The 13,028-nt window shown below is 48.9% G+C and overlaps 7 protein-coding genes across 7 annotated transcripts; 5 read left to right on the top strand and 2 right to left on the bottom strand.

Annotated features, from left to right (window-relative positions):
• The first annotated feature begins 267 nt into the window (after window positions 1-267).
• Window positions 268-1,442, top strand: P174DRAFT_405610 (uncharacterized protein). Its single transcript, XM_024824077.1, has one exon. The coding sequence runs from the start codon at window positions 333-335 to the stop codon at window positions 1,353-1,355; it is 1,023 nt and encodes a 340-aa protein (XP_024682164.1). The 5' UTR covers window positions 268-332; the 3' UTR covers window positions 1,356-1,442.
• Window positions 1,443-4,294: 2,852 nt separating this feature from the next.
• On the top strand, window positions 4,295-5,002 carry P174DRAFT_420166 (uncharacterized protein; the record flags this gene model as incomplete). The annotated part of the gene is made up of 3 exons (XM_024824849.1): window positions 4,295-4,497; window positions 4,530-4,684; window positions 4,761-5,002. The coding sequence occupies 3 exons, from the start codon at window positions 4,295-4,297 to the stop codon at window positions 5,000-5,002; spliced, it is 600 nt and encodes a 199-aa protein (XP_024682163.1).
• Window positions 5,003-5,147: 145 nt separating this feature from the next.
• Window positions 5,148-5,864, top strand: P174DRAFT_430568 (uncharacterized protein; the record flags this gene model as incomplete). The annotated part of the gene is made up of 1 exon (XM_024825640.1): window positions 5,148-5,864. The coding sequence occupies one exon, from the start codon at window positions 5,148-5,150 to the stop codon at window positions 5,862-5,864; it is 717 nt and encodes a 238-aa protein (XP_024682162.1).
• Window positions 5,865-7,128: 1,264 nt separating this feature from the next.
• On the bottom strand, window positions 7,129-7,450 carry P174DRAFT_353692 (uncharacterized protein; the record flags this gene model as incomplete). Its single annotated transcript, XM_024821733.1, has 2 exons — window positions 7,129-7,179; window positions 7,232-7,450. Coding segments are annotated over 2 exons (270 nt in total), but the record flags the coding sequence as incomplete, so codon positions are not given.
• A 499-nt stretch (window positions 7,451-7,949) lies between these two features.
• On the top strand, window positions 7,950-8,633 carry P174DRAFT_430567 (beta galactosidase jelly roll domain-containing protein; the record flags this gene model as incomplete). The annotated part of the gene is made up of 3 exons (XM_024825639.1): window positions 7,950-8,211; window positions 8,247-8,461; window positions 8,484-8,633. The coding sequence occupies 3 exons, from the start codon at window positions 7,950-7,952 to the stop codon at window positions 8,631-8,633; spliced, it is 627 nt and encodes a 208-aa protein (XP_024682160.1).
• A 596-nt stretch (window positions 8,634-9,229) lies between these two features.
• Window positions 9,230-9,713, top strand: P174DRAFT_440845 (DUF2945 domain-containing protein). The gene is made up of 3 exons (XM_024827154.1): window positions 9,230-9,338; window positions 9,402-9,464; window positions 9,512-9,713. The coding sequence occupies exons 1-3, from the start codon at window positions 9,249-9,251 to the stop codon at window positions 9,581-9,583; spliced, it is 225 nt and encodes a 74-aa protein (XP_024682159.1). The 5' UTR covers window positions 9,230-9,248; the 3' UTR covers window positions 9,584-9,713.
• Window positions 9,714-10,903: 1,190 nt separating this feature from the next.
• On the bottom strand, window positions 10,904-12,786 carry P174DRAFT_369217 (MDR family MFS transporter; the record flags this gene model as incomplete). Its single annotated transcript, XM_024822266.1, has 4 exons — window positions 10,904-11,211; window positions 11,304-12,034; window positions 12,144-12,556; window positions 12,625-12,786. The coding sequence occupies 4 exons, from the start codon at window positions 12,784-12,786 to the stop codon at window positions 10,904-10,906; spliced, it is 1,614 nt and encodes a 537-aa protein (XP_024682158.1).
• Between the last annotated feature and the right edge of the window lie 242 nt (window positions 12,787-13,028).

The raw sequence follows: 13,028 nt of genomic DNA, 5'->3' as shown, positions 1-13,028 counted from the left end.
GACTGAATGATTCGATTTGGTAACTGGAAAAAGGCGCGTTGATGCAGTGCAATAAGCTGGAGAGCATCATGTAGATGGTGTTGATAGCGATAAGCAAAACAGTACTGCTTCTGGATAAACTAGCCCCGCCCGCTTCCGGCCCCACCCCGGCCCGACTTTCCTTTCTCGCTGGGGTCCGAGGCGCCGGGGGTGCCTGAGTGGTAATTTGGCCGTCACTCTTAACGATGATGTACCCTTCCCATCCATGATGCTCATCCCCCTTTGTTAATAGCCTACTCGCTTCTCTTCTTCTGCCTCATCTCGTTTTCGCTATACACCCTTGTTTAGCCGTCATGGTGTTTCCGCTATTATCCGCAGTTTCCTCCTCCCTGGAGGCAAAGGACGTCGACTCGGTGGTGTCTCTCAGAAGGACCGAGCCAGATGTTGCATCTCGAACCTCGCAGGTCAAGGTAGCGGGTGACCGTTATGCGCACCTGCCATTCGAAATTCCGGGTGCTGTAGTGTTATCTGCCCCCTCTCTTTTTGTCCTTCGAGAGACTGCGAATGATGTCTATCGTCGAATCAACTCCGACACCTCTTACTCGAACCAGTTTATCATCGTGTCAAATGTATCCCAACCTCTGCAGGAACTATTAGCTGGAGATCGAAACCCCCTTGAGGTTCCCTACAGGTTGACGCTCGACACACAGCACCAGCAAGTCGTTATTCGAATAATGCCCTCAAAAGCTCACGAGCGCGTAACGGGGTCATTTTCAAATAAACTTGTCCTGAAATTATTCGAAATGGGAATCCGTCCAGACGATGATTACACTATGAACAGGGCCTCCCGGTACAGTGGAAGAACATGCGACAAAGAAGCTGACGAGTCTCTCACTCCGTCAAGGAATCCTTCCGAAGATGACGACTGGCCTTCGCTCGTCATTGAAACTGGTCTTTCTGAATCAGAAGCACAACTACGAACTGATGCACACTGGTGGTTCTCAAATTCTGGCTATCAAGTCAATACGGTCATACTCGTTCATATCAAGAGATCCCCCGAGCGCAGAGTCACCTTGAAAGTCTACAAGCTCAGGCCTATCACCCCCAGAACCACCCGTGGACTACAGGCAGAGGTCGATAGCTCTCTGCTATCTAATCGTACGACTCCTCAAACAGACTCCCCAACAGTGCTGCAACCCCACTTAGCGGACGAAGAGATTACTGTTACCTCGATGAGTGTTGAGAATGCTCCACTGGTGCTAGAGTTCGAATCCGTCATGCGCCGCCCGCCCACCCCTAACACAATGGAAAGAGATATAACGTTCACAGCTGAGGATCTTGCTGCGTGCTGCAGCTACGCCCTTCAAACAGCTTGAGCATGTCATATCCATAAGACATGCTAAGAATGCTTCACTTGAGGACCTTGCTTTGTGCTGCTGCAGAAACCTGAACGTTATTGCTACATAGTATGAATTCAAAGCTTACTTTTTTTACATGTATCCACATAGTAGTTTACAAGCACCTAGGCAGGCATCAAAGGGGAAAGCAAGATAGCCGGCACTCGCTGATTTCGGCCCCGGCCGGGACAGATCTACGAGGGAATTAGGGTAGTGGCACTCAGTGATTTCGGCCCTGGCCGAAATAGATGCATCGGGGTCTTTCAGGGCCCTCGATTCTGACCTGTATAGTTGACCGTCGAAGATCTCGTCCTGCTTTCCCAGCTTGACATTAATGACGTCGTCTCGTAGGGACAGGAGGTGTGTCAGACAGAGTCAGAAAAACGGGGTCATCTACGAGGGAATCTACAAGGCAATCTACGGGAGGTTCGGTCTCTTGGCCTGTATTGCCTTTTCAGATTTCATCCTATTGCTACTCAGTCTGCTGTGGCCTCCTGGTTTATCTTGCTCTATAACTGAAGCTGCTGAGAATTTGAATTTGAATTCATGTTCGGCAACATATTGCTAGGGACAGTACATCGAATTGAGTGTATGGAATGAAAGTCATATTAAAAACCAAGGATTTAAGAATTGAAACTATCTAAGGCGCCAGCGCCATCTTCCCACAACTACCATTGGTTAGTATGGAAAAGGCTTTTCCAGCTCAGCCAAAGGGTATGTACTTTCAGCATGAATCCAACTGTCTCCCAAGTCTTGCCTAAGCTGACTGTGTCTCCCAGAACCACACCTATAAGTTTTGCCTTGCGCCTTATCTCTAAGAGGCTGGTGATTGCCGTTGGCTGCCAAGATTTCTGCATGCTTTGTTGTCGGAGAGGTTGATCGCATCTGGTGTTGCGGCATCTGGGCCCAGTTCAACATACTTTAGTGCCTCTATAATATGTCTAAACTTCTAATATGTCTTATTTGGATTGAACTCATCAAACTTCTTCTCCAGGAAAACCGTTTCTCTTGGGTGTAACATTTCAGCCTTCCAACGCAGTGCTGTAAGACATGGTTTCTCTCTTTAGTGAGCTGTACTTTGTCCTAGAGTTGCATTCAGTCTAAGTTTGGTGTTGGTGTAATGGCCCGAGACATACATTGTGCATCCAGAGAATGTGGTCAACTTCTATCTTCCACCACGATCATGCTTAAAAAGGCTTTCGCAGACTTCCCTGCTCTTCAGAGGCTAGGTTTGGAGTGTAACAACCAATTTATGCAAGCCCCTTTACCACCTAACCTGCGTTCGATAGCAATCCGGCACTGCAGCTCATTTAAATCCGCAGATGTGCTGCTCTACTTAGCTAGCCATCCGGTAGTGGAAGCGATCCAATTCAATGAGGTTGATGGGGTGCTGCAACGTTCTTTTAACACTCGCAAGCGTAAACACATCTGCTTTGCGGCAGTGAACCAGTATAAGCCTCTTTTCCAAAGTTGAACTAGTTCTCATTGCGAAAGTCAAAAGGTGAGTGAGATTTGTACACATAGAGCAGTGCTCTGCGTAAGATGACAGAACAGTAATGACGCTGCTCTTTTTCATCTGTAGGATGGAACAAAAGACCCTTTTCTAATGGTGCATGGGATATGTAACTACTGTCCTTCCGATTGAGACAGAGGACGTGCTCTCACAGTCCGAGAGGAGTTAACAACTATCTATTCCTAGCTAGCAGAGACAGTCACCCTTCAGTCCTCTCAAATGCAGTGCTCTCGACTTCAGAGTTCCTTCCCCATTGACTGTGTTTCTCTCAAACGTCTCTCGTTCCGTGCGTCAGGCTGATCACCTTCTTCACTGCGCCGGCAGTTTCCAGTGTGGGCATCAAAAGCAGCCACATATTGCCACAGATCAAATTACAGAGTATAGTGCTCAATATCTATGCAGGCAAGGACAAGTTGTAGTGATCTAATTACACTTAAAACACCATTTAGATTCAAAGCGCCACCATTACTAAAGAAGTAGTCCTTGTTGGTAATAGTATTCATGAAAGCAGTGATCTGTTGGCTGAAATATTGGTCTGAAATATCAAACTTATAGTACTCTCGTGTTTTGAATAGATCACAGCAGGGGAAGTTTCTCTGCATTTAGACCATTCAGGAAGCATTTCGTCAAATTAATAATAATAAGATATCAAGGGTGGTCTGGTCTAACGGAGCTATATAGCTGCTATCTTTAAATCCAGGGGCCAAGGGGGGAAGAGGAATATAGGTTGATGTCTGGTTTAGCAGAGCTATACAGCTGGTGGCTTTAAGCCCAGGGCCTAAGAAGAAAGAGGAATAACAGCTAAAGCCATTTGCATGTCAGTTTCAATAACTATAAGAGTGTCTCTGTTAGGTGTTCTAGGCAGATGAGGCTCATAGTCCACAGGGGAGCAGTGAGCACTAGATGAATCTTTTGTCTACCAGGGATATATTACCACTGGAAAAAGGCTCCAGCCAAAAAAGGCAAATACCATGTCCTGTAATATTGTGAATGATGTTAAGTTTTCCCCGTCCAGCTGATCTAGACTATATATATAAGGGATATATATCAACTCCTGATCTTTAAGATATGGTTTCAGAGACAGTAATCCGCACTGCTTGACCTTTCTGAAGCTGTTAGTGGTGGTGGGTGGGATTATAACTATAATTATAGTTCTCAGTTTAGGAATTTTAATTAGCTGGATGATTTTTCTCACAGCCCTTTGCTCCCATTAGGAGGAGTATTTATAGTGAGTCTGTTGAAGTTAGGCAAGTAGGTATACTCTAGCATTAGGTTTCACCAGGGACTGTGCGCAGAGTGAATCAATCTAAGCAGAATTTAAATCCCAGCTGCCTGGCTAGTACACCAAGTTTATGGCTTGATTCTATCTGCACGGGAGAACGGTATCCTACTGAACAGTGAGATCATGGGCATCATTGACGAGAAGCGATTACCACCGAAGCTGTATAAGGATGCAGCGGTAAAGGTTATTCACTGGGAGAACCAGTGGGTGGCTTATGACGATGAAGAAACGCTAGAGATAAAGGCACAGTTTGCCTTGGGCCAGGATCTCGGCGGCCTCATGACATGCCCGATGGGCGCTTCTCGGACTCCTTCTATCAGCGCACTGTGAATCGGCACGGGATGACATCGAAAAGAAGGAGCAACAGCAGCGAACATATTCAGGTCAAGAAGACAATCGACCAGTGCAAATGGACCAACTGCGGCCAGATGTGCCCAACCGGCTACCAAGCCGTCCTCCGTACTGACAAGAACCGCCACAACAAGGAGGAGCTCATGCTCGATACAACTACATGTGATGGCAACCTGCACACACTATGCTATTCTGAAGCATTAATGCTGACCTGCGGCTGGTACACGCATTTAAACAGCTGCTGCGACTACACTTGCCCAGAGGGGCATGGTAGAGGTTGGTAGCACACAGGGCGGCTGCCACAAGGGATATCAAGCAGCTTGCTGCACTGTCAAGGCGACAAACAGTATGGATGCGTGGAATAGCTGCGTCTGGGCTGGGGAGCCGGACGAATGCAAGGCAAGCTGTCCCATTCTCCAGAATTTCCCCCAGGTGTTTTCCAACTCCGGCAGCGGCGCCGTCAAGTGCAATAAAGGATGAACTCCGTCCCTACTGCTGCTTCGATGACGAAGATAATAAGTGGACAGACGGCGAATGGCATAAGTTTGACGGGCTTTTTGTGCAAAGCGCGGACAAGCCCGACCGATGCTCATCGGACTGCCCTAGCGACATGTAGCGGCTCGCAATGCAGAAGGTGGGTGTTTGTAAGAACAAGCCCGGCGCTATGTCCTGGTGCGCATGCAATGGCGCTACGATACTGAATGGCAAGAGCGGCAAAATGCGACCTCTGAAGCAATACTTTCAGAGTCCAACGTGTCCTAACTATCAGTCCGGTGGCCTGCCAGCCCGAGCTGAGACTAACAACGCCAAAGCGCGCGAGAAGACGCAGAAGGTACTCCTCGCCATCCTGAGTGCGGCTTATTACAACAGCGACTTGATCACCAACTGTATTCGTTGGCTGAACGATGCGGTCAAGGACATCTATCCAAACCTGCAGTTTCCTGGCCTTAAAAGTGAACTAGAAGCCCGAACCGAAAACATATACGAGGACTCGCTTGATCAGCTAGCGGATGATATCCTGTGCTATCCTGAAAGCTACAATGACCTGGCCAACTCCAGTCCTATCCTCAGCTGCACCTTAGTCGATGAATGCAATGACGGGGAGAGTGATTGCTCCAATGAGGAATGGGACGAGAGACGCGATGAGTTTTCTTCCTTGGAAAAGCGAGGACCCTCGCGATCCTACTGCTTTATCTACAATAACCAAATTGGCGGTTGCAGGACAAAAAAACCATCAGATCTTCTCAATACGACTCGATCAATGAAGTGCCCGCTCGCAGCGATATTCGACTGCGTGGAATTGTCTATCGCAATCGTACGGACTGCGCCAACAGTGACTTGAGAGTCGTCTACATCGCTCACGATTCCTACAACGGCCGTCGGGTACAAGGTAAGTGACTAGTCATACTACTTCTTCCCGCCTAAATGGATCTGCCGTCGGAAATGTTTACCGAGGGCCTATTCCTGTTCCGATATCAGCTATGGTCGACTGGACCATAATACGCCGACTGCGTTTACTCCTGTTCCTGCTGGTTTTGTGGCCGATGCCTGGATGAACCAACCAAACGTAGATGTCGCGATTTGGGGGCCGCCCATTGGCGAATGTGACAGGAGCATCCCGTCGCAAAGGATCTTCGAAGGCTACGGCAGTAGAGACAACGCGGATTGCTTCTTTCTTCTGGACCTATACTTGAACCCATAAGACATCCTGCCACGTCAGCAATCATCATATGATAGACTTGGTCTTCACCGGCAAATTCGTGACCCCTAAACTTGCTCACTGCTCAGTGGGCGATGGGCAGACCGTCAACCAATGTCTTCCAGAGCAACTCGAGAAGAAAGCAACTGTGGTTCATCTTGCTCTGCTAGCTGCAGGTAACTGCAAGCCACGTGGTAGGTTGCTGTTGTCTAACTGACAGTCCTCCCACACGCAGAGTGTTGGACAGTGTTTCCCAGTTTGTGGCAGTGTTGTGCCTGGTGTGGATTGAGACGGTGTTTCGACTTTCAATGACCGGGAGAAGGCTGTGGAAGGAATGATGGATCCAGTAAAGACTACAGGTTGGATACAGCGTATAGCCCTTCTGTGTTGATCGTCTTGATCCCGTACTTCCGCTTCCTTCAGGAAGAGAGCTTTCTAGTTAGGTATATAGTTGCCAAACGTAGGGGCCCTCAGTTAAAACAGAGATGGTGCGTCATCAAGCTCAGCATGACCTGCGGCCACTGGCAGCAAGGCACATCATACTCACATTAGTGCCATTATTAGCTGGGCTCATAGTCATCACTAGTCTGGAGGGAGACCAACCAGGTACTAGCTAAACAGGGGGCCAAAAAAAGGGACTAAGTGGCTTCAAAGCCACAAGTATTCCCAGGACAGAGTAGACCCCAGGAGGGACCTTATCCGGAAATCTCCTTATCCTGGAATTACCTAAACACGGGCATTGCATTCCCAGCTTTGGCTGATTCCTGGAACAACACACCTGGGAATAAATGATCCTGGGATTATATAATCCTCAGTACTATACTCTGACGCTCGCCTTTCCCCCCAAAACAGTAGACCTAGGAACAGCCACTGGGACATGATTCTTGGAGTCTAGATTCCCCGACCTTGATTTGAAATTTTCACCAGTTTGGCGAACCGGCAGTGGGTAGTATGTTGCCTTGTCTCTTCGCTAGTATGGACTGACATAATTAGGCTCTCATGTAACATACAAGCAGTGAGTCTAGTGTAGACCAGAACCTGGTTGGGTCGGATAGAAACGTGAAAATATGACTGAATTCCCTGAGTCGTATTCCAACACAGATATCAGCATTGCACAGCTCACTATACTCATATGCTTTCTTCATGAGGCCTATCTTGCGGCGCTTCCCTTTTTGCTGGGCAGATTTTCTGGGTGATAGTGTGGCCCGACACGGTCGCGCAGTATTGGGAGGCCCCTGTAGGCATGATAGGTAAAGCTCAGGCGGGCACTAGAGGAAGCGTTTCCCACCGCTTGAATTCATGGTAGCCTTAAAGATGGATTCGTTATTTAAGGTTGTAGGACGCTAGGAAATTGCTGACGTTGTTGCCAGCTCCTTGTGTGCAGTGACAGGAGTTGTAGGAATTGGAGGCCTACCAGAGGGCGAACGTCTTGATAGTTGCATGTCTTTGAATGACAGCCTTGCATTGCATCATCGAATGAAGCAAAGGGAATGTAGTGGCCAAGCCGCTGAACTTGCTCATCCCTTAGGGCCCTGGAGACGAAGCGATGGGCGAGCGATCGTTGATCATTGATGGCACTTAAGAGCGTATATTGATAGATATTGCGGGTGAATAAGGTCGAACGCTCATGCCTTTATCGCCTTCGACAGAAAAACGACTCCTCCATGTTTTATGTTCAGAAACTGAAGCACTCCGCAGGCAACCACACTTGAGCTGCATTATGTAGTTATGTGTGAATTATACGGGGTGACCCAACTACATCAGACAACCTCGCTCAGGGATCGTGACAACGTTCTACCAGTGGTCACGGATTATACCGGCCATGATCAGAACAACGTGGGGTCAAAGGGGACACAAAATCCGCGGGGGATCCTGGGCGCCACATTGATTGGAGAGGGCAACTTCACATCTTGGCGCATTCAGGGCAACGCAGGCGGCGAGAAGAACATTGACGCCGTCCTTGGCCTGATGAACGAGGGTGGACTGTATGGTGAGCGCATGGGCTGGCATCTGCCCGCGTACAAGGCCCCAAATCCGCGTCAAAGAGCAGCCCTTTAGACGGGGTGTCCGGAGCTGAGGGTTGTCTCTACCCGACCACGTTCAAATTGAAGCTCGATAAAGATCTGGATGTCCCCATCGGGCTCCAGCTGGGTGCCCTCGAAGGCGCACAGACGGTAGTCCAGGTCTTCATGAACGGATATCAGTTTGGCCATTACCTCACCTCTTTCCCTTCCCGCCAGGTGTGATCAACAACCGCGGAAGAACACGCTGGCGATCAGCATGTGGGCGTTGACTGATGCAGGAGCGAAGCTGGACAAGGTGGAGCTGGTGGCGTATGGAAAGTATCGCAGTGGGCTCGACTTCAATCAGGACTGGAGTTATCTGCAGCCGGGCTGGAAAGACCGAAGCTAGTATGCATGAAAGGCCGCTGTCAGAAAGCCGGCTGGTAGCTTCTGGGAATGGGATGCTGCAGTCGGGCCAGAGTCTTGGAGCACAGGAGTTGTAAATATTCGTGGGAGGATCTAGACTGTCATGAAGACAAAGATGTGGATTAAATCGTTTTGAACAATTTCCCTGGCTTTTCCCTCTCCACCGCCAGTTCGAGGGGAGAGCCATTCCATCATAGCTCTCAGAATTAGTGGCCGTAAAAGGCCTGGACTAACGACCAATAGGAAGACGATTATTGCTGTCGCTTGTGATGTGCTGAAATGGACAGTGTGTCGTGCCATAGTTTCTAAAGTGTTGCATTGTACGCACGCTAACAGTATTGGTTCAACAAAGTATTAGAGCGTCGAGCATACTCGCCAATAGTTCTAGGAGACGTGGCTACGAACGTAAGGGTTACCGCGTCCTGACGTGCTGCTTCGGTAATGGGCGCGGCGTGGCGAAGCTGGTTCCACGGTGCGTATAGCTAATGTTTGGTTGCGCCCAAACTGATGTCATAGGGCTGTCCAACGATAGGGTATATTAGCTCTATGGCTGTGGCTCGAAAATCCTACAACGATACGCTTCAACTATAGTGTCAACATGGACGAAGTTCACGATAAGCATGGACGAATCATTTCTCCCGGCGACCACGTCTTTACCAAAATCCGCGGAGGTCGGCATGAAGGAGAGGTATCAACCCCAGCATTATCCATGGCTGCAGTATCCCAAGAATGTGCTAACGGACAATAAAAGGTAGAAAAGATCGTCAAAACGGAGGAAGAAGCTGAACAGGAGGGAGTGAAACACCCACCCAAGGTTGGTCCTTTTCTGCTTTGTCACGATTGTGCTGATAATGTGAAAAGGTTGTGTTCCATGATCAACGTGGAAAAAGGGTAGCGCATAACCCAGGCACCTTGGAAAAGGTCGAGGACTGATATAGGCGGGAAACGGCTTCGTTTTCTTCAGTTTTCTTCAGCTTTCTTGTTCTTGATTTAATAGTGGAAGATTAGCTCAATACGAATCCTCATCCGGTCTGCGAATCGTACAGGGAAACTGCAAGACCAGCTTCGTCGCCTTACACTTCTTCTTATTCTGGGCATCTCACAAGAATAACACTGATGCATTTCAATCCCCTCAATCTAAAAATGCTCGAAATGCCATACTGGTACGCGTAGTGATAGATTTTCTTGGGAGAAACGACTAGCTCGAGCGTTTGTTATGGCCGCTTCGTTGCAGTCAGTCTCGCTGGATCTGTGTTGGGCAAGCCTTGGGTTTGATCGTGGCAGTCGTCTCCAAGTATATCACCCTCAGAAGTCCAATTAACCTGGCATGAAATTTTTCTTGCGCAGTATACGGGATAACCCGTTCGGAAGATACTGGACAATTGTAACCTAGCTCCAGCAAGTAGTAGCCGTCATTGCCCGCAGAGCGACAGCAGCCGTGTTCTCCGCCCATTTTGAGTCAACCACCTCCCGCTATGTTTGAGCCTACGCTGCTAGCCTACTCGTAAGACACCCTACAGTATAATCAAACTTCATTGACAATGTGCATTAGTCAGGTCTTTCTTGCGACCTCTACTCGTATTGGGTAGAAAAGTATGAACTGTGTCGTCCTAGTAACTTCGGTGAGCGAATACTCTGAGACGCCTTGCAGCAAAGGACGGACAGTTATATCCAACAGAGACCGTCTACAATGCCGGATTCTACGTGGTAGGGTGACAAAATATTCAAGGCAGTGCCAACGGTGCTACACAATGTGGTTGCCTAACGCCAAAACAGTTTTTACCGGCCCCTTGACCGGGCACACCGGTAATTTGGAGGAGAAGCATAACTAGAAGCACCATCGTATTGCAAACCCTTTATTTGCCCGGTTGTCCGCCGGTTTGCCGGGAGTAGCGTTCCTGGAGAGGTTGACTGGAGGTGCGTGGATTGCCTCAAGCCGACTACAATAGCAGTAAGTTTTCCTAGAATCTTTTACGTTTGCACAACTTGGGCTGCAGGCTCGTAGATGGAGAAGCTAAGTGCTTCGGGTCTCTGGGCGTGGTCAACGCTGTCATTTGGGGAAGCAAGCTCCATATATACTACCACCATAATGATATAATCATATACACTACAATAAAATATTAACTTTCTACAGGCATAGTAATAGTACTGTAGATAGTATCACAGTTAATGCAAGAGTAAAATTCAAAAACGATTAATATTTAATCACTTAACCAACATAACTCTGTTGGCATAATTATCTGAATAGCTGTTTTAAGCACTGCTACTACTGGGTTTCTTCGCGTTAACATTAGCCCATTTATTGCACAAGCTAAAGGGGACAGTGAGGCCGCAGGCCGCGATAGTAAGTGCGAAAACAACCTTGATACCCCATGCATACGCACGGACAACACCGTCCAGCTCGGCTCCGGAAAATAGCCGGTGCACATCAGTGGCACCGCTACCCGTGACCAGGGCGGGATTAACGCTCGGTACGGTGTTGGCAAGCTTGTGCAGGATCTGGTTGACGAAGCCGGATTGCGCGGCTGCGAGCAAAAGTGTGCCGCCGACAGATCGAGCGACTGCGCACGAGGGATATAATTAATTAGCTTGGGGATAAACAAGGGACAGAGAAATTAACGACATCCAAGGGCAAGGGCGAAGGAGAAATTACATATAATAATCGCGGTCGTAGGAGCTATGTCGCTTGGCGCAGCAAAAGCCTGCGCAACGACGACCGGGACTTGGAGGGCGAGGCCGTATCCGAAGCCGGCCAAGATCTGATACCCGACCCATTTGCCTGTCGAGGTCCCAATATCGAGAGTATACAGTAGACCAGAGGCGATGGTCACGATCACAGAGGCAGCTGCCATATAAGGAGTTGCAATACCCGTCTTCGTGATGGCTCTGCCTGAGCCATATGTGGCAATGCTAAACATGATGATGAGAGGAATGTTGCGCACACCCGAGCCAATCGGACTGACGTTGTCGATGCTTTGGAAATAAATCGGCAGGTAATAGAGCGTGACGAAATACGCGCCAGCGAAGAAGAAGCCCCATACGCTGCTGACCCACACGGTCCTTTTGCGCATAATGCGTGGTGTCAGCATGGCGCGTTCACCTTGCCATATTTCAGCAATTATAAGTGCAATAACTATGACAACGAAGCCGACGAGTAGACCGATAACGACGCTGGAATCCCACGCATGGGTTACACCACCGTACTGAAGAGCTAGAAGTAAGCAGGTCAGCGCACCCATTGTAAGCACCGTCGCGATCGGGTCCGTGTGTAGAAGCTTCTCCTTGAGCGTAGCCTGGGTCACTTTAGCGGCTTTAGGGGTCTTGAAGGTGAGCAGGATGACAAAAGCGGCCAGACCACCGATTGGAAGATTGATATAGAAACACCTAAATTTTGTCACATCAGGCCAGGTCCGGTAATGGTGGGATTCGATACCTGGGAAATAGTCCCATGTTTTGCAACAAAGACAAAAGCAGTAGAATCCTCTTGACTCACCACCTCCAGGATGCCCCTTTTGTAAGCCCTCCACCAATGAGTGGTCCGCAGACAGCGGCGACGCCATATGACACACCAATGACCCCCGTGTAGGTAGCTCTTTTGGTGGGCTCAGCAGCAAAGGCAGAAATCGTGTATACTCCAGGCGCGATACCCGAGGCACCGAGACCGGAGATGGCACGTCCAACAATCAGAGTCATTGAGTTTGGGGCGACGGCGGCGATCAAACTCCCAAGTTCAAAGATGAAGATTGCCACCAGGAAACTAGTTTTGAGGGGAAAGTATTTAAACACTTTGCCCCAGGTTGACTGGAAGGCTCCGAGCGTCATGAAATAAGCCGAACCGTACCACGAGATATCGTCAAGCCTGTGGAATTGGTCGGTAATTTTTGGAATAGCGGTTGCAACAATGGTCTGAATCGAGAGGCATCAGATTAGCAAAAGACGACTCTACGAGAAGCTTGGAGAGCGGTAGAACTCACCTGATCCAGAGAACAGAGGGTGATACTGAGCACGAGCGCAGCTATGATGAACAAGACATCGATACCTTTCGGATATTCCATAACAGGTTCTGGCGGCTCACCCACAGCTTTTTCTTCCGTAGCAGGTCCATCGTCTACACCATTCGCAGACGAGGATGCCATAGTGGATGATGTGCTTGACTCGGCGGTGTGCTTTTCCTTTTCAGGCTCGACCTGATGTGTTTTCTCTCCGATCGCTTCGAGGTTGCCGTTGCCCTTGCCGTCCTCTGGCAAGGGAGGTGGAAGTGTTGATGGAGACATGTGTGTTTGCCGTATGGCTATGGCTCAATTGCTTCGGCTTGAGATGAGACTCCGTGCGCTTTAGTGACGCTCTAAGGTTCAAGTAACTAAGCTTGTATGAATAG

Source organism: Aspergillus novofumigatus, assembly GCF_002847465.1.
Source record: "Aspergillus novofumigatus IBT 16806 chromosome Unknown P174scaffold_4, whole genome shotgun sequence".
NCBI lineage: Eukaryota > Fungi > Ascomycota > Eurotiomycetes > Eurotiales > Aspergillaceae > Aspergillus > Aspergillus novofumigatus.
The sequence above is the reverse complement of the archived record's forward strand: the minus strand, read 5'-3'. Positions and strand labels throughout refer to the sequence as shown.